Here is a 27,838-nt window from a genome sequence, read left to right as displayed (position 1 = left end):
AAGTTAAACAGCCACGCTAAAAATGGTAAGCAAGTTGTTTTCTTTCAGTGAATAATAAATTCGTCCTGTACATTCCGAGATCTTTGGAACATTTTCATTTTCGCTCGGTTTTTCAGTATCCCCTGCACTGGTTTTCTTTCGCTGAGTAGTGTGGAAATTTTGAATACTAGCCTAGCTTAGGTTAGGTATACGCTTGTTGTCATACAGCAGGGAAGAAGCTTCTCACAGAAGGGTGAATTCTCTCAACCTTTTTATATCTAGAGAAGTCAACTGCTATTTTTTTCTTTCCCTTTTTTACAACAGGTATTTGTATGATTTATACCAACATGTCCAACGATTGGGTGAATATATCTCATCACAAAGGTTGTTGAAACTTGGCCACAATTTCTTTTGTAATCCATGCAGGAAGTTGCAAGGCATCTGCATCTCAGAGGATTCCACTTCCACTTGGAGGGATGGGGTATGTTGTGAATAATAGGTTGCCTCAGTTATTAATTGGACTATTATCTTTGTTAATCTAATATCGGACAATTATCTACATGTATTACAGAAGTGGCAGCGTATGTAGAGGTATTAGAGGCGAGTTCAGGCAATGGCAAATCATTCCTGGTATATATATCTGAAGGTTCTTACCCCTGAATGGTGAATTTAAGATACCTATACAATTCTGCATGCTTTTTACTATCGGTGACTGCAAGTGAGTCGATTTGTAATATGGAAGTCAGTTTCTTCCTTTTGTGGCATCAAGAGGAGTGCAAGAAGTCTCCCTAACTGGCAAGCGGCAAGCGAATTCTAGGCAGAATATGTTCCTTGGGTTACTGTTGGGTAGCTGGTCCCTGATAGATTTGGTGGCGTGCTTTGAAACACTTGTCCAGGAACATTACGAGTATCAAAGTTTATTGAGAATAACGAGTTACTACCACTTGGTACTATGGTCTAGTGATATTATTTTTCACCTGTAAGTGAGAAGTCTTAGGTTTGATTATCGCTAAAGGCGAATTGGAACCACATCTGTTGCTAACTCATTGTGAGGGTAAACCTACTTCTTCCCTTTAGTGTAGATAATATCGTTAGTTTTCAAAAAAAGAAGAAGAAGTTATTGAAGCGACAATGAACAATACACTTTAAGATGCACATAACAATGTGGCTTAATAGTAGTTACACCATTTGGAGGCATTAAGCGTGAAATAACAAAAATAATCTTAATGATGCACAAAGCATGCGGGATCGATGAAAATTCTTAATTTTAAGATGCACATAACGCTTGTAATTAAAAAAACAAATTCTCAAAAACTTTTAAAACGTGCATGATAAAGATAAGGCATTTTGTATTTACAATACGATAAAAAGTATTTCTTTAAAATTATAATGAATAAAAAACCTTAACGTCATATGTCTTTCACGGCGCTATTGAAAAAAAAAAAAACCTCTCGCATTCATAGAGTGCATATTGTTAGGAGGTTACAAGAGTTACCATAGTTAAGTCTATTCAAGAACAATACATTATTGTTTAGCTGTTATGTTGTTATTAGCTTTTATTAGGATATAATTAGCTTTCCGTTTCATTGTAACCACTAGGTAGATAGCTTAAAGTTTATGTATAAATATGGGCTGTAATTCCTCAAATGGATATATTGGAATACACATTTTCTACATGGTATCAGAGCCTAATTTTATTTTTTTCAACATGGCTTCAAGTAGTGCATCGGCTTTTTCCCCTATCTCTATCCCCAATATCTCTCATCTTGTCTCTGTCAAACTTTCTGATACAAACTATCTTGTGTGGGAAATCCAAGTCAAACCTTTCTTGCTAGGCCAAAATCTTTGGCGTTTTGTTGATGGCTCTTTTCCCTGTCCTCCATCCACTTTGGCCTCTTCTTCAAGTGATGACAAAACCACTCCTCCTACACCTACGCCTAATCCTGACTACATCTCTTGGTTTCAAACAGATCAAAGTCTCATTAGTATCCTTCGTGCCACACTGTCTGAAATCGTCCTTCCTCAAGTCATTGGGTTCTCCACCTCAAAAGATATATGGGACTGTCTCCAGCAAAATTTCTCTCAACAGTCACTTGCCAATGCTGCACAACTGAAATTTCGTCTATTCTCTCTTACCAAAGGCTCCAAACCCGTTTCTGATTACCTTGCTCAAGCCAAATGTTTGGCTGATGAACTCACTGCTATCCACGAACCTGTGTCCAATTCTGACTTGGTTACTTACGTACTTCGTGGTCTGGGACCTAATTACCAGATGCTTGTGACGGCTCTTCTCAATTTCCCGCCCCTCCCACCTTTTTCTGACCTTCGCACCAAATTGCTTGCTTTTGAGGGGCAACAAGCCTTTGCGGCTCAACTCAATTCTCCACCCTCCCATGCTGCCATGATCACCACACGTCCCCCCCGTGGTCAGCGTTCATTTCGTCCCCGTGGTCAGGGCCATGCACCGAACATCTCTCGGCAACAACGACCTCCCTTCAACGCTCCAGGCCTTCTAGGTCCCCCTCCACCTCGTCAGGCAGTTCAATGTTGGCATTGCCACCAATATGGACATGTTCAAGCCAAATGTCCTTACTCTCGTCCCTTTGCCGGCATGCATGTTGCTCCCTCTTCCGATCCTAACTGGTATTGGGATTCTGGTGCTACAAATCACATGACTCATGATGCTAAGTTGTTTCCTTCCGGTACATCCTCTGCACCCCGTGAAAATGTTGTTATTGGTAATGGTGACACCCTCCCCATCACTCAGTCTGGTAAAGTTTCGTTTTCCTCTGGTACTTACGTCTTTCGTCTCTCTGATGTTCTTCGTGTTCCTTCTCTTCATAAACATCTTTTATCGGTCGCTCAATTTACACGTGATATGCATGTTAGTATTACTTTCTTTTCTTGGGGTTATCACATTCGTGACTTACAAACTGGTGTTATTCTTTTTCAGGGCCTATGTAAAGATGGCCTTTATCCCGTCTTTCCTACCCTCCTAACTGGGCCCAAGACCGCTTTTTCTTCCGTTGCTGATTCTTCGTCTCTTTGGCATCATTGTCTTGGTCATCCTTCCAACAAAGTGCTTGCTTCACTAGTGTCTAAGTCGTTTTTAGGTTCTACTTCTCGTTTACGGCATTCAAATTATAGCCATTGTGCCTTATCTAAATCAATAAAACTTTCTTTTTCGCCTCATACACACCGTTCTCTTGCACCTTTTGATTTAATCCATTCAGATGTGTGGATGTCTCATGTCCTGTCTGTCTCTGGTTATCGTTATTATGTCTTGTTTACTGATGATTCTACTCGATATTCGTGGATTTTCCCCATGCGTCTTAAGTCAGAAGTTTTTGGACATTTTTCTACTTTTGTTTTATATGTTAAAACTCAATTCTCTTTGTCTATTAAACAATTCCAGAGTGATGGGGGTAAGGAATATGACAACCTACAGTTTAAGCAATTTTGTGCAACCAATGGCATCGTGCACCGTTTTTCTTGTCCTCATACACCCCAACAGAATGGATTGGCTGAGCGCAAACATCGTCATATTGCTGATATGGGTCGTACACTTTTACATACTGCTCACATGCCTCACAACTTATGGGCTGAATCCTTATGCACGGCAGTCTATTTAATTAATAGACTCCCGTCACCTGTTCTTCAAGGGCTCTCACCATACCAATCCTTATTTGGTCATACTCCAGATTATAAATTTCTTCGCATTTTTGGGTGCATGTGTTATCCATATCTTGGAAATTATGTATCTAACAAATTACAACCTCGTTCTCTCCAGTGTGTTTTTGTTGGTTACAGTGCTCAACATCGTGGATATCGATGCTTACATCCACCAACTGGACGCCTATATATTTCACGTCATGTTATTTTTCATGAAGATCAATTTTATTATGTTGCTGTCTCTACACCTGTTTCATCTCCACCGCTCGCCATTGTCCCTGTGGACTTATCATTTGTTCCATCTTCTCAGCCACCACGTGCACTTGTCTCTGGGACATCACTCTTGCAGCAAGCACCGACTGTAGCACCCTCCAGTTGTCCTCCTTCCGAGACTTCATCCTCACCTACGGATGCTGCAGCACACCTGCCACCTGCTGCCTCTGACACTCCAGCTGTCCTCCCACCAACACCGACAGAAAATCCTGAGCACAGCGACCTGCTTGACCAGCCACTCTCTGCATCGCCACTTTCCATGCTGCCACCCGCACCTGTCGCGTCATCTACAGACCATGATTCTTCCGATGTTGCTCCACCACCTCGCAGTCCAGTTGTCACTCGTTCCAAATCTGGTATTTTAAAGCCCAATCCTAAATACCAGGCCAACTTCTCTACTCGGTATCATGTCCCTCATGTTTTTGCTGCCTTAGTGGACATGAATATTGAACCAACGTGCTACACACAAGCCTCTCGCTCTCCCGAGTGGAAACAGGCCATGCTCGACGAATATAATGCACTTATTCATCAGGGGACTTGGTCCTTGGTACCTCCCAATAATTCCCTCAATACGGTTGGTAGCAAATGGGTTTTCAAGATTAAGCGCCGATCCGATAGCACCCTTGAACGGTACAAGGCACGTCTCGTTGCTAAAGGATTCCATCAACAGTCTGGAGTTGATTATTTTGATACTTTCAGCCCCATCGTCAAGCCCACGACGATTCGTACCGTTCTCTGTCTGGCTGTTTCTTTCCAATGGTCCATTCGGCAACTCGATGTCAAAAATGCATTCTTGCATGGCTCACTCTCTGAGGAAGTTTACATGAGCCAACCCCCGGGGTTTATTGATCCTGATCGTCCTCACCATGTGTGCAAACTTCATAAGGCTATCTACGGTCTCAAGCAGGCTCCACGAGCATGGTTTCAACGATTTAGTTCTTTCCTTTTGCAGTTTGGTTTCTATCAAAGTCGGGCTGACAACTCCATGTTTGTTTATCAGGCCAATTCTCATATGTTGATTTTGTTATTGTATGTGGATGATATTATTCTCACAGGCAGTGATTCCTCTCATATTCACAACTTTATTCGCACATTGGGAGCGGAATTTGACATCAAAGATTTGGGGCGTTTGCATTATTTTCTTGGCATGGAGGTTAATTATCACACAGATTCGCTCCATCTTACTCAAAACAAATACACAGTTGATCTTCTCAAACGCATCAATCTCTTGGACTGTAAACCTGTTTCCACACCCATGGCTTCGAAAGGTACACTTTCTCGTACTGATGGTACTCCACTTGCCGATCCTACACTTTATCGACACATTGTTGGTGCCCTCCAATACCTTACCATGACCCGTCCCGATATCTCATATGCGGTTCAACATGTGGCTCAATTTATGGGATCCCCCAGTGATGTTCATTTTGAATCTGTTAAGCGAATATTACGTTATCTCAAAGGCACCCTTGGGTTTGGTCTTCCTATTCGTAGGTCTCCTGATTGTTCCTTCCTAATTGCCTACTCCGATGCCGATTGGGCAGGATGTCCTGATACAAGACGGTCCACATCCGGCTACTGCATATTTTTGGGATCTAATCTCTGTAAACACGAATCTCATGGAGTGCCAAGAAACAGCCCACAGTTTCTCGTTCCAGTGCAGAGGCCGAGTATCGAGCCCTCGCTTATGCATGTATGGACACTATATGGATTCAACATCTTTTAAGTGAACTTTGTTGTCCACTCACCCATCCCGTCTTACTAAATTGTGACAACTTGTCCACCACACACTTAGCTGCTAATCCCGTGTTTCATGCTCGCACAAAACACATTGGGATTGATTATCATTTTGTTCGTGAACGAGTTGCTTCTAGCAGTCACAAGGTTCGCTTTATCCCGTCCTCGTTTCAACTTGCGGATGTCTTCACCAAAGGCTTACCCGTTGCACAGTTTGCACGTCTTATTTCCAAACTTGTCACCTCTCCGGCGTCAAGTTTGCGGGGGAGTGTTAGGAGGTTACAAGAGTTACCATAGTTAAGTCTATTCAAGAACAATACATTATTGTTTAGCTGTTATGTTGTTATTAGCTTTTATTAGGATATAATTAGCTTTCCGTTTCATTGTAACCACTAGGTAGATAGCTTAAAGTTTATGTATAAATATGGGCTGTAATTCCTCAAATGGATATATTGGAATACACATTTTCTACACATATGAACAAACTATTTGTCTCCTAAGGAAATAAAATAATGAAAAAAGTGAAACAACCTACGTTGATAAATATATTTAAATATCTAAGTCGCGCATATCACATTGTAATTTAAAAAAAAAAAAGCATTTTGTAAGCACGTGTAGAAAGATTAGTTGTAAATTTAAGCCGATGTTTAGAGAAAGGTGTGAATAAAAGATGAGGTGTTCAACAACAAAATATGGGTACAAATAGAATTTCTCAAATATCTTTTATAAATTAAAAACTATTCAATTTTGTATTAAAATAAAACAAAAAATGTGTCCCTTGTTTGAAACTCTTATTCTAAATTGATGTAGTAGTTTCGAACCTCCTCATCCCATAATAATAACTAGATGAAGTGCACATGTAAATATGAAAAATTTAAATATACATATGGAAGAGAGAGAAGTTTGAGAGATATGTGAAAGAATGAGGGAGAGAAAGAACATTAAATTAGAGATATGATATGATGATATGTGAATGGAAAAAAAAGCAATAAAATTTAGTTTGTGTAAAATTATATTACTGTCAATGATTTTATTTAGTGATAGGCGACCAAATTGATTTGTGGAAAATTACATTATTGCACTGTTGTGATTTTGTTACCAAGTAGCTTAAATATGTATGTTATTTTAAAAAGGTTGATCCTACTAATCCGTATTCTACCGTTAAAAAAACTATTAAATTCTGTATCAAAATAAAAACCTATTTAATTATAATTAACTAAATACCCAGATTTGGAGCTTTACAACATTTTTAATGTTGGATGGGGCTCTATAACATTAATTAAACAATACTAAATGAACATTTATATTATTAATGGAGAAACATAAATATTATTCTTTCTATTTTTTTTACTAAAGAGAGAGGAAAAATAATAATAAGAGGAAAGGGAAAAGCAAGTTCCCTCCCTTGTTCCTGGTCACATGCTGCCTTCCTCTTTTGATTTTGGACCCTCTCCCTCTCTCTCTCTCTCTCTCTCTCTCTCTCACTTGCGTTCTTCTTCTTATCTTTCTTTGTTTGTTTCAGTCAAATTGAATAACAAAATAATTAAAGAAAAATGACAGAGCTGCTGCTCCTGCTGCTCCTGCTCTCTCTCTCCTCCAATTCCTCCTAAATCCTAATCAATTTTCGCAAAGGAAAAAAAGCCTCTTACTTTTACCAGGTAAACTCTCTCAACTCTCTCTCTCTCTCTCTCTCTCTCTAAAAAATTGGCTTTGATTCCCCTTTCTTGTTGTTTCCTTTGCTTCGCTGCTTTCCTCTATTCCTTTTGCCTTTTCCTTTCCCCAGATTCTTACTCTCTCCCCTTTATTCTTCTCCTTCTTGTTGGGGGAAATTAATAGCATTTTTGTTTGTTTGACGCAGACGCATTCATGTTCTGATCTGGATTGGATCACACTTTAACTTGCAGTGGAGCTCGTAAGAGAGAGAAAGCCTGAGGAAGAGAGAGGGGGAGAGAGTTGTGGTTTGTGGGGTTTAGTGGCCGAGTCTCTTTTTGTGCAATCTTGGTCTCTTTGGGGGGGTCACAAAAGACCATAAAGAATCGGCACAACAAGGTGAGATTTCTTACCCTTCTTTCATCTTTTCCTTGGGCCGCCCACCCCTGATTCTTTTCTTAGGCGTCAACTCTCTCTTTCGGTTTTCTTGTGCCATCTCTGTCTAATCTGATTTGGGTTCGCTTCGTTTCTGGAAAAATATTGCAGCGAATTCATCAATTTCTTAACCAATTCTGAACTGGGTCTGTTTCGTTTCTCGAATTTATTGCTTATAATTAACAATTGGGTTCTGGCTTCTGGACCTCTGGTTATACTGCAGGGTGTTTTTAAGTTCTAATTTGGGGCTTTGTTTTTAAGTTCTGATTGTGTTTCCGGTGTAGTATAATTGATTGGGTTACTGGCTCTGTGTGTTAGTGATCGCTGTTATATACTCCTGAGGCATGGCTGGAATCGATGTGTCCAAGTATGATCATAGCCCCGTGCACAAGGCCATAGTCACGAGGGATTATGCCGGTCTCAAGAGGATTCTATCTGGTCTCCCGCGGCTTTGTAACCCTGCTGAGATTCGAACTGAATCAGCTTCATTAGCTGAGGAAGAGAAGGCTGATGCCATTGCTGCCGTCATTGATCGGCGAGATGTCCCAAACCGTGAGACCCCTCTTCACTTGGCTGTAAAACTTGGTGACCAGACAGCAACCGAAATGCTTATGGTTGCCGGCGCGGATTGGAGCTTGCAGAATGAACATGGATGGAGTGCACTCCAGGAAGCAATTTGCAATAGAGAAGAAGCAATTTCCATGATCATAGTTAGGCACTACCAGCCACTGGCTTGGGCAAAATGGTGCAGAAGGTTACCTCGTTTAATTGGAACAATGCGGAGGATGAGGGATTTCTACATGGAAATTACATTCCGCTTTGAGAGTTCTGTTATACCTTTCATTTCGAGGATTGCCCCATCAGATACTTACAAGATCTGGAAAAAGGGTGCAAATTTGAGAGCAGATATGACATTGGCAGGTTTTGATGGTTTGCGAATTCAGCGTTCTGATCAGAGTGTTCTTTTCCTCGGTGATGGGTCTGAAGATGGTAAGGTGCCTCCTGGGTCACTTTGCATGATCTCACACAAGGATAAGGAGGTGATGAATGCTTTGGATGGTGCTGGATCTCAAGCAACTGAAGAGGAGGTTCGGCAAGAGGTGGTTGCAATGTCTCAGACTAATATATTCAGGCCTGGGGTTGATGTGACTCAAGCAGTACTTTTACCTCAAATGACCTGGAGGCGGCAGGAGAAAACAGAAATGGTTGGCCCGTGGAAGGCTAAGGTATATGATATGCATAATGTGGTTGTGAGTATGAAATCTAGAAGGGTCCCCGGGGCTATGACAGATGACGAGCTCTTCTCAACCTGCAATGAAAATGAAACAGAAAGTGAGGAGTTTAATGATATTCTGACAGAGGATGAGAGGAAGCAACTTGAAAATGCACTTAAATTGGATTCGTCGGACTTGTCAAACGAAAATGGTGATGGGATTATTGAGCATCGTCGTAGTTGTTATGAGCACAGGGAGGTTCCCATTGAAAATGTTAGTAGTGATAGAAATGGAGAGAATAAGCAGGAAAAGAAAGGATGGTTTGGTGGATGGAGGAAACGGGATACTAAAAGTGAAGGGCAGAAAAAGATTGTGCCGCCTAGAAGTTCTCTCTGTGTAGATGAGAAGGTGAGTGATCTGCTAGGGGATTCTCCTTCAAGAAATCAAAGCAGACCTGGAAGAAATAGTGTGGACATTGTTGTGAAGGGGGATGATCATCGGAGAGGAAGGGATATGAAGGCGTCTTCTTCCACAAGTTCTGATAACAGGAATCGTCACAAGGATGCTAGCAAGGAGAATGAGTATAAGAAAGGATTAAGGCCAATCCTCTGGCTTTCCCCAAGCTTTCCATTACAAACAGAGGAACTGTTGCCATTACTTGATATTTTAGCAAACAAGGTTAAGGCAATTCGTCGTTTGAGGGAGCTGCTTACAACTAAGCTTCCAATGGGTACATTTCCAGTCAAGGTATGTCACCCTCCCATTGTCACTTTGTACCCTGTCTGGTTTATGGTTTATGTTATTTTCCTAGATGGCCTTTTTTATCTTTTCCAATTTATCAAACTTGTTTGAAGAACATTTTGTTATTTCCTTTTTTACCCTGCCTGGTTCTGTTGTAACTGTAAGAGTATGATGTGCTCACATTGGACTGCTTAGCTTTTATAGGGCTTTTTGTTTGAGCCTGAGGCACCATGGAAACATGGTGATGTTTTAACCTACTTGGTTAACCTAATCGAGGAGAATGTGTCAACTTTTGAAGAAATGGGGAGTCGCATTGTAGTTATTGCATAATATGAGATCTGCATGTTGTAAACTTTAGTTAATATATCTATATGTTGTCATAGACAATTGAACTTTATTGTCTGATTACCACCTGACCTTTACCAAATGAACCTAGTATGATTTTTGTACTTTTATTTAAGTCCCCAATTGATGCTTTCATGAACTCAGTGGCTCTGCTGGATTTGTCATAATTAATTTCTTTTAGGTTTGAATTTGGTCTGCGATTGAGCAATATAATGGTAGACAATGTTTAATTGTTAAAGAATGATACTGCAAGTGACTTCCCTATAATTTCATATTTGAGCAATCAGAAAAATCAACTTATTGGAGCTGAAGTTTTAAATGAACCAATAACAGACTAAATTGACTTGTCAGGGCCCAAAATTTGTATTGGCCAGATCTATCTGCGACAAGATAAAGTTAGAGAGTCAGCTTTAAGATAATAATATATCTAAAACAATGCAAATATTGTTCAGTAAAATGCAGATGTTTTGCAGAGGCATGAATGTTTTACTCAAAATGTAATTATTAAACGATAGCATATAGAATCCTGGAATGCTGTAACCATATATTTGAGAGAAGAATAAATTAACGAACCCAATTCTATGAGGCTATCAAATCTTATCCTTCTTGTGAAAATTCTCTTTTGATAGTCTTTGAATACTCTCAACATGTACTGTACCTAAAATGTTAAATCACCAGTGTCTCCTAGAAATTTACCATATGTGTAATTGAAAATTGTGGAAGGGTGCATGAGGCATGCACTATGACTAATGCTGGAAACAGGGATCCTTATTTTTATAGATTAGTGAGTTACAATGAGATCATCTTATATGTAATAAACACACTCAGAATATTTGTACTCAATAATTTAAGGTTTGATAGTTTAAGCCTTTAAGGCAAACCTTACTACCACTCCATTGCAGCTTCTTGTACTCAATAATATGAGTGTGTGAATATCATAAACTGTTCATTTTGCATCGGAAAAGGCCAAATAAGTGCTATCAGAAGTATTAAGTTATATGAAGTTGTTGAGTTTACAGTGTGTTTTCTTCTCATTTTTAGTTATGAACAGGTCTAAAATAGTAGGTTCCATATGAATATATGTGTAATGTATATCCATTACTGAGTGGTTTAGTGAAAAACGTATTGTTTCTCAAGTCGTTGGATGAAAATCGAATAACTAATAGGAAACATGCTGTTAACATACATACTGTTCTGTGAGAAGCTTAAGTTTTCTGGTAGAAAGAAGAGGGGGGTAGTGCTAGAAAGTGTGTCAGCGTGGCTATTTTTGGGTGCTATGGGAAGAGAGGAATAAGAGAGTTTTTTTTAGAATGTTATGGATGAGGAGGTAAGTGCTTATGGGAAAATTTTGGGTTTCTCTGTGGGTATCAGTGGCTTCGGAAATTATAGAATTCTCTTTTTCTTTTTCTATCATTTGGTTTAATTGGGAAGCCTCTGTACTGTAGTTTTGTGTTTTAGGTTGTTTTCTTTGAAGTGGACATTTTGTTCACCAATGATGTTCTATTGTTTATTTAATTAAAAAATACATACTGTTAAGTTTTATTCTATTAACCAAGGGATGTTCATCCAACAACTTTGAGCATGGTATGGGTCTTATTGGACTTCTTCGCGAACAAGCCATGTATGCATATGTAGAGTAGTAAGATTCCTTGTGTAATTACTGCTTTTGATAAGCGATTGGAAACCACTTTAGGTAATTGTAGTTTGTATATGAAGGAAGATGAATTTTCATTTACATGCTTTGATGTGTTGGAAGAAAGATATTTACTGCAGTGTTTTCAAGCATGTGGCAAAATGATAGGAGCCTCTTGGCCGCCTGCTTTGTTGCATAAACCTATATTCAACTCTGCACTTATCTTTATTTTTGGACGATATTTAGAAATTTTTTTGCATAACTTATGAATCTTATGCTCTTATGGTTACCTCATTTTTGTGGTGGTGGTTGTTGATTTTTGTGGATTTGATCGAACCGTATATTTTGGTCATTAAGTCTTTACTGAATCCATTTTCTGAGCATTCTCTTTGTGTTTGCATCTAGGTTGCTATCCCAGTGGTTCCTACTATCAGAGTAATTGTCACCTTCACAAAGCTTGAAGAATTACCACCAATGGATGAGTTTGCAACACCACCATCAAGCCCCCTTGGCAGGGAGAGCCCAAGTTCGATGCAATCGTCAAGTTCATCTTGGTTTCAGTGGATAAGAGCTCCTTACCAGCGCCCTAGCACGTCCCCTACTGGTTCTTTCAGTAAGATAGAAAGTATTCAAGACCCGTTTGCAATTCCATCAGAATATACATGGGTTTCTGTGGAAGCAAAGAAAAAGAAAATGCAGGAGAAGAACAAGTCAAAGAAAGGGAAAAGTCAGAGTCACCAAAAATGATGTCAATGAAGGTGGAGACTAAGACCCAAATGTAAAGGATTGATTTAGCCCACCAAAAGGAACTCAGAAGATACCAAATAGAGAGAATAGTATTTCATGCCATACTGTAAGGAGAGAAAAAAGACTGATGTTAGAGAAGGCTTTGAGTTGGTATCCAAGTGAATCGTCGCCGTCATTTGACAATTGAAAAGTTGTACTGGAATTATTGTGGGGGTGGGAACAAAATTTAGGAAAAATATTGTGATTCTTGCTACATACGGTTTGATTACCTTTATTCATTTGATTTGCATATATGGGGGTTGATTCAGAACATACTCAACAGTCAATAGTGGCTGCTTTATACTCTTGGAATGGAAGCAGAACCTTGTATTAATTCAGCTGATGAGTCATTTTTTTTGGTTTAGTCAATTGTTCTTTTTTTCTCTCAGTTTTTACACTTTGGTCAAATTTCTTCTCAAGAGGTATGTGCAACTTAAAAACATAGTTAGGCCATCATCATAAGATGATCCATTGTAACAAAGAGAACGAGAAGTAATCTGGGAAGGCCATGCATCCCACTTTTTAGCTATGCATTCGAAACTCCAACTAGGGGTCTACAATATGGTTCAGAACTTCAAAAGATCTGATCTTTAAGAGACAAGCAAATATAACTAGCCAAACTAGGCTAGCTCTAGATCGACAAGAAATTCGAAGGTCATTCTGGTACTCATTCTAGAATGGTCATTCTGCAAAGATTGTCCATTAGTAAGCATTCATTCTTCAACGGAGTGTACTCTCAAAAACATAATTAGGGGCAATTTTGTCCATTAGTAAGCATTCATTCTTCAACATAGTGTACTCCCAGAAACATAATTAGGGGCAATTGTGGGACTATAATTTTCTGGCACCAGAGCATGTGGCACTTTAAGTGGCAAGAATGTCCATAGTTCATGAAGCTTAGACAATCGGACTAATCAGACAGGGTGGTTGGTTAGAAGTGTAGTCCGACAACCCTAGTCTGACATACTAGACTCAAAGCCCATTAAAGATTAATTTCTCCAAGTAAGGAAACTCGAATTCATGTTAAATTAGGATATCTTGGTGATTGGGCAATGTAGCCATAATTCTACGAGAATTAGATATCTTATCCTAGATTTCCTCCTATATAGTCTCCAAATTTAGTAGGATTACTCTTCCTACAAGAACTCTTAAGATCCCTATAATTACTCTAACCTATGCGTAGACATGAAAAGGCATCCCCCACACGCCCCGCCATATACTACCCATTAAGGATGTATTCCGATGTTGCACACATCATACGTACTCCTACATCAGTGATTTGATTCTCCTCCCCGAAGATATGTAGGCAGCCGGATCGAGATTCAATCACACCCCTAATCAACCCTATTCAACCATTCACGTTGTTCATGGGCAGTTCTGACAAATTTGATCTTTCGTCCGCAAATGTGCACGAATTTGATTTCAACAACACAACGCAATGAACCAACGTCACCCTACCATGTGGTTCCGCAACACCTCACCTTCGCCGACCTCCATTTCTTCAAGCCCGTATCATGCCTCCCCACTCTTCTCCACGACAAGGCCATCGTCACTAACTCGTCATCCTCACTCGTCTCGCCTACCCACATTTTCCCTACAGTCAGGGGATTGCTCATCTCCTTCAATTCTTTCCTTCACAAAGGTTGGGTTTTTTTTATCAATTTGAACAAAACTCAGATGGAATTTTATGCAGATTTTCAGAATCCAAAACGTTGAAAAAAAAAAATGGGAATTTGTGAAATTTATCATTTCAAAATCATGATTTTGGGATGAACAGATCACCATCTCCAACCGAAGGAGGGCCAAAAGGCCATGTTTAGCTCTATGGTCTTGCAAAAAATTATATTTTAATGAACAGTGTTAGACTATATTTTATATCATCTCTAGCCGAACGGGCCAAAGGACCATAGGCAAACATAACCCCTTTAGTAATTTAAACATAACATCCTCAATAATTTCTTATTTTAATTGAATTAATATAGTTAATTAAATTAAACTACGATATTAAAATAAGATTTTCTCACGTATTTTGAGTGTCACTTGCCACAATAATGAAGAAAGCATGATATTGTTGCACTTGCCACAAAGTTAAGCTTGACATTATGCCGCTGGAGGGTTGGCTGGAAATGGCCAACCCGTTGGCCTGATTTAGGGGTTTTGGCTCGATGGGGCCCACAAGTCCTTTGGCCTAACCTTTGGTTGGAAACGATTTTCGTGTCATTCCGAGCTATTTTTAGCCATTTGGCCGAGTCGGTTGGAGATGGCCTGATGTTATGTTAAAACAAATTTCTCACATGGAGATTTTGACAAAGAAACATGTCTCAACCTGACTGGAAAAGAGAAATGGAAAAATTGAAAAATTCATTGTATGAATTGAAGTAATCTCCAAGATAGTGATATTTGAAGTTTGATTAATTAATGAGAGGTCAACACTATTTAAGAAGTATTATTGCATTTATTTCCAAGAGTTACAAAATGGGTCTTTTATTTATTTATGACTTTTTAGCTAAAATGGTCATTGAGATTTGCCTAACTCTTCATTTTGGTCTCTGAGATTTGAAATCAATAGAAGTAGTCCCTGAGATTGTCCACCATCAATCATTTTGGTCCTTCAGTGAAAAATTATGTTAAATAAAGCTCAAAGTGACAAGATTACCCTCAATATAATAAACAATAGGCTAAAACAATTTGACAAAAATTAAGGGTATTTTTGTTATTTTATCCTTATTTTATGGAAATTTTCACATAATGACCAAAATGATTAATTGTGGACAAACTTATGAACCAATTCTATCGATTTCAAATCTCATGGATCAAAATGAGAAGTTATGCAAATCTCAGAGACCATTTTGGCTAAAAAGCCTTTATTTATTATTGTATGTTGATGCTATGTTAATTGCATTGAAAAATGTTAAAAAGATTGACGAGTTGAGAGCATAGATGAATAACACGTGTTAGATGTGAAGCAGAAAAGATACTCGGTATGGAAAGTACTTGTAATCGAGAGAAAGACTTGGTGTATCTCCCACAATAAAATATTTGTGTAAACTACTTCAATGTTTTGATATTCATGGTGACACCAACCTTGTAAGTAATCCATTGGCTCTTCATTTTAAGTTGAGTGATGTGTTATCTTCGAAAACCAATTGCAGATGAAGAACACATTCTAATTTGGTTGGTGGCTTGATGTATGTTATGTTCTCGACTAGGTATCGCTCATGCTGTTGATTTTGTTAGTTGCTAAGATATCTACATGGGACTAGAGATGTCAGCTTATGTTTTTAGCCAAGTGATATTAGTTTTGAGAGTTTTGTGGTTAGATACGTTGAGACCATGCTGGAGATTTGGATAAAAGAAGATCAGCTATTGGCAACTTATTTACTATGGTCAAAGAGCCAGTTAGTTGGAGGTCCATGGTACAATTGGCTATCGCTTTGTCAGTCACGGAGGCCCGAATATATGACTATTACAAAAGCCTTAAAGGTGGCAATTTGGATACACGGGTTGATAAAGAATTAGGGATTTATCATAAGCAAGTTGAGCTACATTGTGATAGTCAAAGTGCTATTCACTTGTGTAAATACCAAGTTTATCATTCGAGGTCGAAACATATTGATCTTCAGTTTCATTTTATTCGTGACATTTCATCAACAAAAAAATAATAATAATAAAAAATTCTTTAGCAAATTCTAACTGTGGATAATCCAGTTGATATGTTAACGAAAACACAAATTTGAATATGAACATAGCTCATATGTGCCTGAATATAGATGTAACTATGAATCTCGCTCAATTCTTTCATGCTTGATGTCTTGCTTGCATGCATGAGGTTAATCCTTAATTTTCTCGTTAACAACAATTTGTTAATAGTTATTCCTTGATTTTCTCATTAATATTAATTTGTTAATGGTTTACCTCAAAGAAGGGAAAGCCATTAGTAGCTGGTATATAAATGGCTCTCGTAAGGTGTTCGTAATTGTAGAGAGAGAAAGAGTGAGGAAGAGAGAGAGTTGTGGGCGGTGGGTTTTGTTGGCTCTCTCATTTGGGGGGGTCACTGTCACGGAAGAACCAAAAAGCAGCATAAGAAGTTGAGATTTCTTGCCCTCCTTTCATCTTTGCCTTTGGCCGCCCACCCCTGATTTTTTTTCTTAGGCGTCTACTATCTCTTTCGATTTTCTTGTGCCATCTCTGTTTAATGTGATTTGGGTTCGATTCGTTTCTGGAAAAAACATTCTGCAACGAATTCGTTAATTTCTTGACCAACTCTGAACTGGGTCTGCTTCATTTTTAGAATTTACTGCTTATAATCAACAATTAGGTTCTGGGTTATGGTTATACTGTAGGGTATTTTTAAGTTTTGAATGTGCTTCCGGTATTGGATAATTGATTGGGTTACTGGCTCTGTGTATTAGTTCGGATTGCTGTTATATACTCCTGAGGCATGGCTGGAATCCATGTGTCCAAGTATGATCATAGCCCTGTGCACAAGGCCATAGTCACGAGGGATTATGCCGGTCTCAGGAGGATTCTATCTGATCTCCCGCGGCTTTGTAAGCCTGCAGAGATTCGATCTGAATTAGTTTCATTAGCTGAGGAAGAGAAGGCTGATGCCATTGCTGCCGTCGTTGATCGGCGAGATGTCCCAAACCGTGAGACCCCTCTTCACTTGGCTGTAAAACTTGGTGACCAGACAGCGGCCGAAATGCTTATGGTTGCCGGGGCAGATGTGAACTTGGTAAATAAAGATGGATGGAGTGCACTCCAGGAAGCAATTTGCAATAGAGAAGAAGCAATTGCCATGATCATAGTTAGGCACTCCCGGGCACTGTCTTGGGCAAAATGGTGCAGAAGGTTACCTCGTTTAGTTGGAACAATGCGGAGGATGAGGGATTTCTACATGGAAATTACATTCCACTTTGAGAGTTCTGTTGTACCTTTCATTTCGAGGATTGCCCCATCAGATACTTACAAGATCTGGAAAAAGGGTGCAAATTTGAGAGCAGATATGTCGTTGGCTGGTTATGATGGTTTGCGAATTAAGCGTCATGATAAGAGTGTTCTTTTCCTGGGTGATGGGTCTGAGGATGGTAAGGTGCCTCCCGGGTCACTTTGCATGGCCTCACACAAGGATAAGGAGGTGGTGAATGCTTTGGCCGGTTTTAGTTCTCAACCAACTGAAGAAAAGGTTCGGCAAAAGGTGGTTGCAATGTCTCGGACTGTGATGTCCAGGGGTAGGATTGATGTGACTCAGGCAGTACTTTTTCCTCAAATGACCTGGAAGCGGCAGAAGAAAACAGAAATGGTTGGCCCGTGGAAGGCTGTGGCATACGACATGCGTAATGTGGTTGTGAGTATGAAATCTAGAAGGGTTCCCGGGGCTATGACAGATGGCAAGCTCGTCTCGTCCTGCAATGAAAATGAAACAGAGAGCGAGGAGTTTAAGGATATTCTGACAGAGGATGAGATGAGGCAACTTGAAAATGCACTTTCGTCAGAATTATCAAACGAAAATGGTGATGGGAGTATTGAAGGTGGTTGTTATGAGCACAGGGAGATTCCTATTGAAGATGTTAGTAGTGATAGAAATGGAGAGAATAAGCAGGAAAAGAAGGGATGGTTCGGTGGACGGAGGAAGGGGGGTGATCACCGGAGAGGAAGGGATATGAAAGCATCTTCTTCCGCAAGTCCCGAAAATGAGAATCGTCACAAGGATGCTAGCAAGGAGAACGAGTGTAAGAAAGGATTAAGGCCAGTACTGTGGCTTTCCCCAAGCTTTCCATTACAAACAGAGGAACTGTTACCGTTACTTGATATTTTATCAAACAAGATCAAGGCAATTCGTCGTTTGAGGGAGCTGCTTACAACCAAACTTCCGAGGGGTACATTTCCAGTCAAGGTATGCCAGTGCCACCCTCCCATTATCACTTTGTTGCCCTGTCTGGTTTACGGTTTATGTTATTATTCCCAGTTGATTTTTGTACTCGTGTTTATTTAAGTCATCAAGTGATGCTTTCTTGAACTAACTCGGTGGCTCTGCTTAATTCTGTGTGTGTCTACATCTAGGTTGCTATCCCAGTGGTTCCTACTGTCAGACTAATTGTCACCTTCGTAAAGCTTGAAGAATTGCCTTCAACGGATGAGTTTGCAACACCGCCATCAAGCCCCACTGGCAGGGAGAGCCCAGGTTCGACAAGAGCTCCTTGCCAGCGCCCTATTCAAGACCCGTTTGCCATTCCGTCAGAATATAGATGGGTTACCAAATTAAAGAAAGGGAAGAGTCAGAGTCACCAAAAATGAGGTCAGTGAGGGCGGAGACAGAGATCTAATGTAAAGAGGATTGATTTAGCTCACCAAAAGGAACTCGGCAGATACCAAATAGAGAGAATAGTATTTCATTACTGTAAGGAGAAAAAAACACTCCATGTTAGGCAAGGCCATTGCTGTGGTCGTCGTCGTCCTTTCTAATAGGAGAATTATATGGATCAATTGTCTATATAAGTAGTGGCCATTGTTCTCCTAGAAAAAGAAAAACCCTCATTAGATCATCTCCAATTTTTAGGCTAAAAGCCAAAATTTTTAATCTGGAAAATTTATCTTTTAGCTTAGAAACAGCTTTTCTGCTCCAACCCTTCTAGCCTAAAATTTTTAAAGAATGAACTTAGGATAATTTTTTTCTTAAATCAATTTAAAAAAAAATAAATAAATATGTAGACTATCGTAAATTAATTTTATGAACATTTTAATCTAAAAATATTTAAATTCCGATAAATATTGAAAAATCACTAAATTTTCCACAAAGCAAGCCTTCAACCTTCACCAAACTTTTAACTTTCATCAATCATCCTCTATATAAACACAGGTCCAAATATTAGTTGATCACACAATCTTTCAACCTTCAATCATCTTCTATATTCACCAATCTTTTAGCTTTCAAAGAGTTTTTATTTCCTAAAAGTCCTCAATATCTCATCAACACCTTCATCTCCGGCAATTCTTGGTGCGGCTTCACGTTGAAATAATCTTTCCTATTGTTGGTCCGCATCGATTTTCCACCTCAGACAATCCTTGAGGACATCCCAAACATGTTGCAACTTAAAAACTTGATTTTTTGGTGTTACTCTTGTCTTGTAAATTTTCATTGCTTTATCACCCTATGCAAAAAAATACATAAAAATAATTAGTTGCAAAATAATATTATGTACATGAAAAATAAAGGTTAGTGTTATTGGCACTCCAAAAATCTCATTCTACACTCCTCATAAGTGTATTTTTCTTTCCCAATATAGAAAGTTTGGAGTGTATAATGAGATTTTTGGAATGCTAATAGCAATTCCCCAAATAAAATATCAAGAAAAAAACTCACAATTTATGTGGTGCCCATGCTTTGTTGATAGTCTTCCACCGGTCATAAACACCACCACTGTCTAGCCCGCCACCGTTGCAGTTTTCTTGAAACTTTGTAATGATTTTATCCCACAAAACCTTTTTATTTTGATTTGTGCCAACTGCACCATCTTCGCTAACCGAAACTCATGTCAAGCATAAAACAACATCTTTCTCACAGGTCCAATTACAACCTCCAATATGCTCTCTTGCCATGTTGAACAATTTGGAAATGGAAAGAAATGATAGAAAGATAAATTGGAAGAATTGTAGGAGAAAATTGAGTTTTGTGTGGATGTTTGAACAAATACATAGGTATTTATAGAGTTTTTGGGTGAATTTTGAGTTAAATAATTTTTTTTAATTATTTTAGCCGTTGGATTTAAATTTGAGCTATTAGATCTTTTTTTTTACCGTTAGATTTTATTATATTTGATCTCAACCGTTGGATTCAATGTATTTTAAAATAACATATTTTTTAAAAATAAAATTTGAATCTGGATCGTTTGATCAACCAACGGTCCTTAAATGCTGGCCGTTCGATCTGAAAAAGAATCGTTGGGCTCGAGGAAGTGGCCGACACGGGCCCTAACAGTGGGCCCCCTGCTGTCAGGAGCTGAATGGAGGTGGGCCGCGTCGATGAGTGGGCGGGCCGAGACTGGCCCCAATTTTGGCAAGTCCACGCTTTTTTTTTTTTTTGGGGTGGCCCGGGGGGGGGGGGGGTGGCGGGGGTGGGGTTGGTGGGGCGGCGCTGAGCGTTGTGTATTCGACAGAGAGGAGAAGCTTACAATTGAAGTCGGCTATGACTTCCATCTTTTTGTATTTTGCTTAAGAGACTTTATTCAAATAGATTAACGACCTGAACACCAGACTCACGTGAAAAATAACGAGGAGAAAAGCGGTTGCTGTCACTCGGTTATACATGAAGAGGATGCAATATTAGTTCATCACTAGTTACGGACGGGACAAGTGTTTGTACGAGTCTATGGGAAGGAAAGCATCCTCAGAACCTCCTACTTTTCATTTTTTGAGGTATCACGGCCTTTTTTCGGCATTTCAACTGTCGAATGGAAAGACTTGGGTTGAAAAAACAAATCTTGAATATTTTGCATTCAACTTCTACCTTTCTTTGCTCTTTTCAACTATCACATAGAAACTTGTCCTTCGGCTTCAACCCGACTTTTAGTATGCCTTCATTTCTTCCAAAAATATTATATACAACATCAATTTCGGTGTTTGGCAACTGTTGTGCATAAGAAATGCACTTAAGACAAGGTTAGACTAGACATTCGACTTGTATCTTATACATTTTAATATATGCACAATTGAGGTGTTCAAGCTGGTAGCCTACAAAAAGTTTGTTACCAAATTGTATCTCGAATCACGCGTGCTATTACCCGTGAAGACAATCGACCGAGCACTTCAGGGAGCACTTTGGAAGAGATGCTCGGCAAAATTGGAAGAAGCTCTTGGATAACCTGGGACACATTCAAACCCTGCACACGTCCCCAAAACCACATAAATACAGGACAAAATAAAAATTAGTATCCTGAAGGAACGTCATATGCGACAAGCTATTGACAGGTGTTGAGCATAAGGGTTGTAATTAAGCACCTGATTTGATATCCTTGACATGGAACTTCCTGCAGTCAGGAACTCGAGTATTGTTTGGACGTTGTTCAATATAACTCTATCCTCTTCGGTTATTGTTGGTACAAGTCCTGCTGGCTTGAACAGCCCAAAGGTAGGAACCATGCCGAAAACTGGGGTAGGATTCCCCAATCCAAGAATAGCCATTGTACGAACCAATTGTTCCCTCGTAACTGCATCAATGCCTTTCACGATCTGCATTGCAGGTGAAATATAATACTTTATACAGATAGTATGCTTAGTATGCTTTACAAGCATTTTATGCAAACTAAATTCTAATTCAAACCGTGCACAGCGCTCATTAGATGTGCATACTACTAAGAGACCGCAGCTATAGACCTCTAGTTTGTCAGAGCATTGGACAAGATAGCTGTTAACTAAAGGAAATACATGCAGTTAGACAGATTAGTGAAATCCCATATGTTTTAGGGCAGCAAGACAGAAGCCGAGGGAGTGAAAAGAGAAATACTTCTTAGGCGGTACCAGTAAAATTTCACTAAACTATCAGGTGATATATACAATAACAAATTTCAGTCCCTAAGACTTGATTTGTTAACATTCTCCATTGCATATTGTCGCAAAAAGGGAAACAACTATGCAATCAATGTCGGAAAGTAACACCACCATTTCCACAGTCTAAGGATAGGATAGGATAGTAAGCTAATCAAATAATACTTGTTTGTTTTAAAAGTATCTTCTAGAAGTACCTCATCCAGAAGAAATTCTCTGAAAAAGCTCCCTTTATCAGACAGTAAAAATGCTAAAGCCGTCCTTGTTTGTATTGGTTGGCCATTTGACATAGATCTGGGAAAGGGTGACTCGGTTTGACCTTGCAGAATACCAAGTTCAGCCATTTCACCATTCAGTTCCTCTCCACCTCCACTTTTAGCTGCAGTTATGAAGGTTTCAAAGGCTTGCATCACATCAATAAATCTCTCCGCATCAAACAATCCAGATTTCCCATATATTGTATAACGCAACGCACTCCTTAGCCGTGGGGATTCATCAGTCAGGAGCCTCTAACAATGAAACAAAAAGAACGGAAAATCAGAAAAAGATGGAGCATTTCATTAGCATAAAACAACAAAAGATAAAATGATGGAGCATTTCTCAGGTATCCCTAGAGGTTTTTCATACAATCGCATGGTCCAACGAACACTCATTTATGACATAAACGCAAATTAAAATATGGAAGAGCGAATAATTTTATTACCGACCAAGAGACCATTTACACCACCATTAGCATATTTAATCCACGTGATATCAAAGCTAAATGCCAAAAAAGAATCAGATACATGAGCAATACCTGGGCAATATACGGATAGGCCTCATCCACAATGGCAAAATCAGGATTTCCTACTAAAGCTATGCCTTCCAGGACCCCAATTGCCCTAATTATAAGAGCAAAATAAGGGGGTATCCTAAATGGATAGTCGAATGTGATTTGAGCCAAATCTGATGCCAACTCCTGGAAGTTGATATTTTTTGCTCCTCCACCTTCAAGAGCCTGATCAAAAACCTTGGCCAGAACTGGCAAAATAGGTTCTAGATTAACCCCCTCTGAAATGAATTCAAGCTTGACAAAGTCTTTAACTATGGCAGCATAGTCACGATGGATAAGGTGAGCAATTGCCTCGATCATTCCATACTTCTGATCATCAGTTAATTTAGTGACGAGACCTATTACAACAAAAGTGATATTTAGGAAACATGAATTCTACTTGACAGCTAGAAGTTAGTAACATTTTTGTACAACGTTTCATTTGGAGTGTTCAAGATAGGCAATGTCAAGGAACCAACAGGATTTCCTTAGAGTTATGCAACTTATGCTCATAGGGCACAAAAATGTGTCGGACCTGTACATGTGGAGTGCCATTTCTATATTAAGATAAATACCCCACCAATGACGATGAACTGAAGAAAAAGCATACATAATAGGTGATCACAGTCACAAATTGGAATGAATCCTTTGTTATAGAACATATGCGCATATTAGGTCAGCACGCTGCATTTTAAGGAGACAGTTTTATAAGCAATGAGGGAATTTGTGAATCTATCATTCAATTTTTTATTCAGTGGTCCCATGTCTATTTTCCTGCTAGTTCATGACTTCAATTGCAAGATTAATGGACCTCACAGTTAGCATACTTTTACTTTTCTCATGTCAAAGTTTCGAAATTTATTGTAATAGGATACCTAGTTTAAGGTTAACAGTTGTAGGGTTCGGTCTACTTTGACTTAAGATTGGATCTGAGTTTTATTATAGTAAGATGAAATCATGATAACCCAAAGTAGAAGAAACTCCACTGGATGGAAGAAAACTGACGTGCTATCTTTTACCATAATTTTTTTTTCTATCTATTGATATGTGACATAGGTATATTCTTTAATCATATATTTCTTTTACTTATAAAAGTTTAAACATAGTTCACAGAAGCACATGAAACCAATTTGCACCAAATAATTTAATACAGGATGCAGGTGATGTTTCAAACCAAATGGAAACATGACCTTTGGGAAAATACTGCAATGAGTAGAATATTACCAAAGTCAAGTATGGCAAGCTTCCCATCTGGAGTGCGAATCATATTCCCAGGATGAGGATCGGCATGAAACATTCCAGTATCAAGCAACTGTAGAAGAATGACAATTTAAAAAACTTGGCTAGAAGACATCAAGGGTGCTAATTATCATTTACATTAATTTAGCCCATCCAAAAAAGAGTAGCATGCAATTGCATTTCCTTGCCCAAAAATTACTCTAAAAAGTGAAAAAGGAAACGCGAAGCCACACTGGAGCGGTATTTCTAAACAAATACAACAACAAAACCTTAACTTATGAAAATCATCACTGTGTAAACAGCACAATATAGCGGACTTTCACATGCCAAATACGTAGAAAACCAATTTACAAAAGTTAATTGTACGTTAATCAAGCAGGAAAGAATATTGCCAGATCTACAGGAAGAAAGCAACTGTTTCATGACCATGCTTAACTATGAAGTATAAAAGGTCAACCGAAACTGAAAGTCTGTTTATAATTATCTGCCTCTAGAAATACAAAAGTGGCAAATCTAATAATAGTAATTTACCTGCTTCAAGTAACATATGACTCCAACATTAACCAGTTCTCCAACATCACTTTCAGTACTCTGAGATAACTTTTCTCCATCTATCCATCCTGTAGTAAGAACCTTTCTTGAAGTATATTTCTGGTAGGTTTTTGGTACAACTACCTGAAAAACATGAATGCATAATAGTTTACACATTCTTAAGCAGATACTATTACACATAAGAAGAATCACAACTAGATAGGGGAGATAAATTTTGTTTGGAAAAGGTCCTGAAGTGCTATTTATGGAAGCCAGCTCACACATTTGCACATTTTAAGGGATTCTAAAGCCATCTCTTAGCATGTATAGTGAAGCTGCAAGTGCAAGAATATACAGAGACTATGATTCCACCCTTCTGTGGAAGAAAGTGCTATTTATTTAGTCAAGACAGTAGCGTATGTCTGTTTGCGTGCGTGTATTGAGATGGGGGGAAGAGGGGTGCATAACAAAACGAAGTTAGAGCTATCAGACTCACCTGTGGAAGGTCCTTCCTCATCAATTCGGCAAAGATTGTTCCATTTTCACCCTCATTAACATAATCCAGCTCTTCAAAAAAACGAGCTGCCCATTCATCAACTAATCCAACCACATCTATCGAGATCTGGCAAGATAAGGGAAGGAGGAAATCACACAGCCTTAGAAAGAAAGTTATAAATCAACAGAAGAAGCAACAACACCATAAGTTGGAGATGTACCTGAGGAAACTTCCTGAGAACCAAACCCAAGTTGCGTATGACAAACAAATCAACAGTCACTGTTTCAAGAACAAAAGGCCGTTGCACTTTAACAGCCACGAGATCTCCATTTTCTTTCAACCGTCCCTTGTATACTTGCCCGAGAGATGCTGCAACAGATATACCACAAGAAGATAAAATCTATTAGAGCATGGAACTTCAGAAGCTAGATGTTGTAGATATAATCACCAGAAGAAGAAAAAAAAGTGTCTTTTCTTATGATTAAATAGTATCATGATTCCTACCAGCAGCAATTGGAGAAGGAGAAAGCTCAGAGTAGATGTTAGGCCATGGCTGACCAAGCTCCTCCTCAATGAGAGCCATAGCTATATCATCTGGAAATGAAGGAACCTTCATGTATCATCAATTGGACATATCAGCTATGAAAAATATACCATGAACTATATATATGATGACATTGTTAAATGTATCGCATTCACATTCACCTATGCACCGACAGAAACTTTGTGAAAAGTAACAATGCCAACTCCAAATATTAAAATGGCATAAGAAGAAATGCCTTTACCTTATCACAAAGCTTTTGAAGCTCAGTCATTGCAGCAGGTGACAGTATATCAGGTCGAATGCTCAAAGCTTGCCCAAGTTTGATATATGCGGGACCCAAAGAGGTTACAATTTCCCTTAATTCAATGGCTCTAGCAACTTCATTCTGATCAAGAAAATATTGATAAATCAAGGTAAAGATTGAACATTCACAACACAGGCAGACTAAAATTTTACAAAGGGCAAGTAACAGTATCTAAAAGGAGAGCTGCAAGACTCACCTCCTTGACCTTCTTGTTTATAATATCCCACACAAGACGCGAGAGAAAACCCCCAGCAACAGAGAGTAATTGGGTTACACGTGTCAAAACAGCACGTGGCCGTTTTCCCCAATAAGCAGAGATACTATCAGGATCATACACCAAAGGCAAAAACTCACTGCTTTCGTCTACCTATAGATGCAAAAAGAAATTACATAGCATAAAAAACCAACATATAGCAATACAACAGCTACACCAAGTTTCGAAAAATAAAGCTTCGGTTATTTATGGCTTCAGTTGGAAAGAGCATTAAGGAACAGAAAAGTGATTACATCCATTGATAGTAAGTGATGACTCAAAAACACCTGCAGTTTTCCACTAAGTATCCAGCTGTTGTATTATTCTTATGACTTTTTTCAGCACCATTTCAAGAGTATGATGTTGTTTAAGTACAACGGGCATCAACACTTACCATTTTCAACCAATTTCATATAAAACACACAGAAAAATAAATAAATAAAATTGAGAATAATAATACCTCAACAAGGCGAAGCTCAACGTCATCCTGAGCGAACTGTGAGTCGCTTAGATTTTGTCCCCGAAGACCTCTCATGAGTATTGCCAAGTCTTCATTTTCTTCCATCTGTGCCCTCACTCTCTTGATTTCAGTTGAAACATCTCCAATTCTCTGCCAATTTCCAAAATCAATCATCTGTATTAACCAAACTTTAGAATTAAATCCAGAGTTTTCTAAAGAAAACATGAAATTGCACTCCCCCAGACTGAATTGAACTATATGCCTCGTTCATTTTCTTTTCCACTTTCTCATCAACCGAACAGACATTTGAATGACTGAATATCACCGACCAACTCGATCAAGAAACGAAAGAGAAAATTACAACAAAGCAAAGACAAGATTTGACCGCTGATTAATACCGTGGAAACTCCAACTCCATTGATAGGTTTGGAGCCGTTGACGGAGTTTGGAGGCGGAGATTTGGGCAGCGAGCCGTTGGAAACCCTGTTGAGAGATTTCGATGGCGGAGTGCGTGAGGAGCCATTGGAGGAGCCTGGCGACCCGGAGCCAGCGGGTTTGGGGTCGGTGGCAACCGCTAAAATACGGTTAAGTCGTTTGGGAATGCGAATTCTAGTGTTTGTGTTTGGAAATGAATGTTTGGAGGTGGAGATGCCGATTCCGCTGCAGACCAGCTGTGGCGCTGCGCCCATCGGGCGGAGCCGATTTGAGACGCTTTCTTTTTCTTTCTTTCTTTCCTTCTTTCTTGAGAGAGAGAGAGAGAGAGAGAGAGAGAGCGTGTGTGTGTCTGTGTCAGTGTGCGTGGAAGCAGAGCAGAAAAGAAAGAAGTGGACTCAGAAAATGTGGGTCGGCAGATTAAATATTGAGAGGCGTTGGAAGGACCTACTCATTACTGGCCTTTGGAGGAAGACGTGGCAGGATGCCAAGCCAAGGGAAGCTGTTTTTTAACTTTTATTGCTTGCTTGGTTGGCAAACCTTTCCTTTCCATTCATTTCCTGCGATGCTACGGGTAGTGTGCACTGTGCACTTCGACCGTAAGCCTAAGAGATTGCCTGGATTATCGTTTGATGGAATCTATTGCCGACCGGACAACCATGAAAACTTGTTTTCAATTCGAGTTGGCCGGATTTGCAGGTTAACAATGAATTAGAGTTTTAAAAACTTTGTGACCTGCCGAACTCTCCTTTCACCTAATGTA

At 39.2% G+C, this 27,838-nt stretch overlaps 3 protein-coding genes across 5 annotated transcripts; 2 read left to right on the top strand and 1 right to left on the bottom strand.

Annotated features, from left to right (window-relative positions):
- Positions 1-7,010: 7,010 nt before the first annotated feature.
- LOC137723011 (uncharacterized) lies at positions 7,011-12,826 on the top strand. Of its 2 annotated transcripts, none has more exons than XM_068462165.2 (4): positions 7,011-7,316; positions 7,517-7,707; positions 8,062-9,704; positions 12,082-12,826. In XM_068462165.2, exons 3-4 carry the CDS (start codon positions 8,088-8,090, stop codon positions 12,421-12,423), a joined length of 1,959 nt encoding a protein of 652 aa, XP_068318266.1. In that variant the 5' UTR covers positions 7,011-7,316; positions 7,517-7,707; positions 8,062-8,087; the 3' UTR covers positions 12,424-12,826. The 2 variants fall into 2 exon arrangements, with proteins under 2 accessions (XP_068318266.1, XP_088548190.1); XM_088692064.1 differs by having other exon boundaries at positions 7,096-7,316; positions 7,855-9,704.
- Positions 12,827-16,257: 3,431 nt separating this feature from the next.
- Positions 16,258-18,993, top strand: LOC137723335 (uncharacterized). The gene is made up of 2 exons (XM_068462500.2): positions 16,258-18,358; positions 18,526-18,993. Exons 1-2 carry the CDS (start codon positions 16,904-16,906, stop codon positions 18,757-18,759), a joined length of 1,689 nt encoding a protein of 562 aa, XP_068318601.2. The 5' UTR covers positions 16,258-16,903; the 3' UTR covers positions 18,760-18,993.
- A 2,015-nt stretch (positions 18,994-21,008) lies between these two features.
- Positions 21,009-27,764, bottom strand: LOC137722794 (Protein kinase superfamily protein). 2 transcript variants are annotated; one of them, XM_068461886.2, is made up of 13 exons: positions 27,042-27,764; positions 26,644-26,793; positions 26,127-26,297; positions 25,868-26,011; positions 25,587-25,692; positions 25,303-25,451; positions 25,083-25,208; positions 24,587-24,730; positions 24,041-24,128; positions 22,802-23,175; positions 22,203-22,514; positions 21,460-21,690; positions 21,009-21,341 (listed from the first exon to the last, which is right to left on the bottom strand). In XM_068461886.2, exons 1-13 carry the CDS (start codon positions 27,330-27,332, stop codon positions 21,207-21,209), a joined length of 2,421 nt encoding a protein of 806 aa, XP_068317987.2. In that variant the 5' UTR covers positions 27,333-27,764; the 3' UTR covers positions 21,009-21,206. The 2 variants fall into 2 exon arrangements, with proteins under 2 accessions (XP_068317987.2, XP_068317986.2); XM_068461885.2 differs by having other exon boundaries at positions 26,644-26,817; positions 27,042-27,467.
- Between the last annotated feature and the right edge of the window lie 74 nt (positions 27,765-27,838).

This window comes from Pyrus communis, chromosome 4 (assembly GCF_041283825.1).
Source record: "Pyrus communis isolate YQ-2024b chromosome 4, ASM4128382v1, whole genome shotgun sequence".
NCBI classification, from domain to species: Eukaryota; Viridiplantae; Streptophyta; class Magnoliopsida; order Rosales; family Rosaceae; genus Pyrus; species Pyrus communis.
Note: the sequence above shows the minus strand (reverse complement) of the source record. Positions and strands in the feature narration are given on the sequence as shown.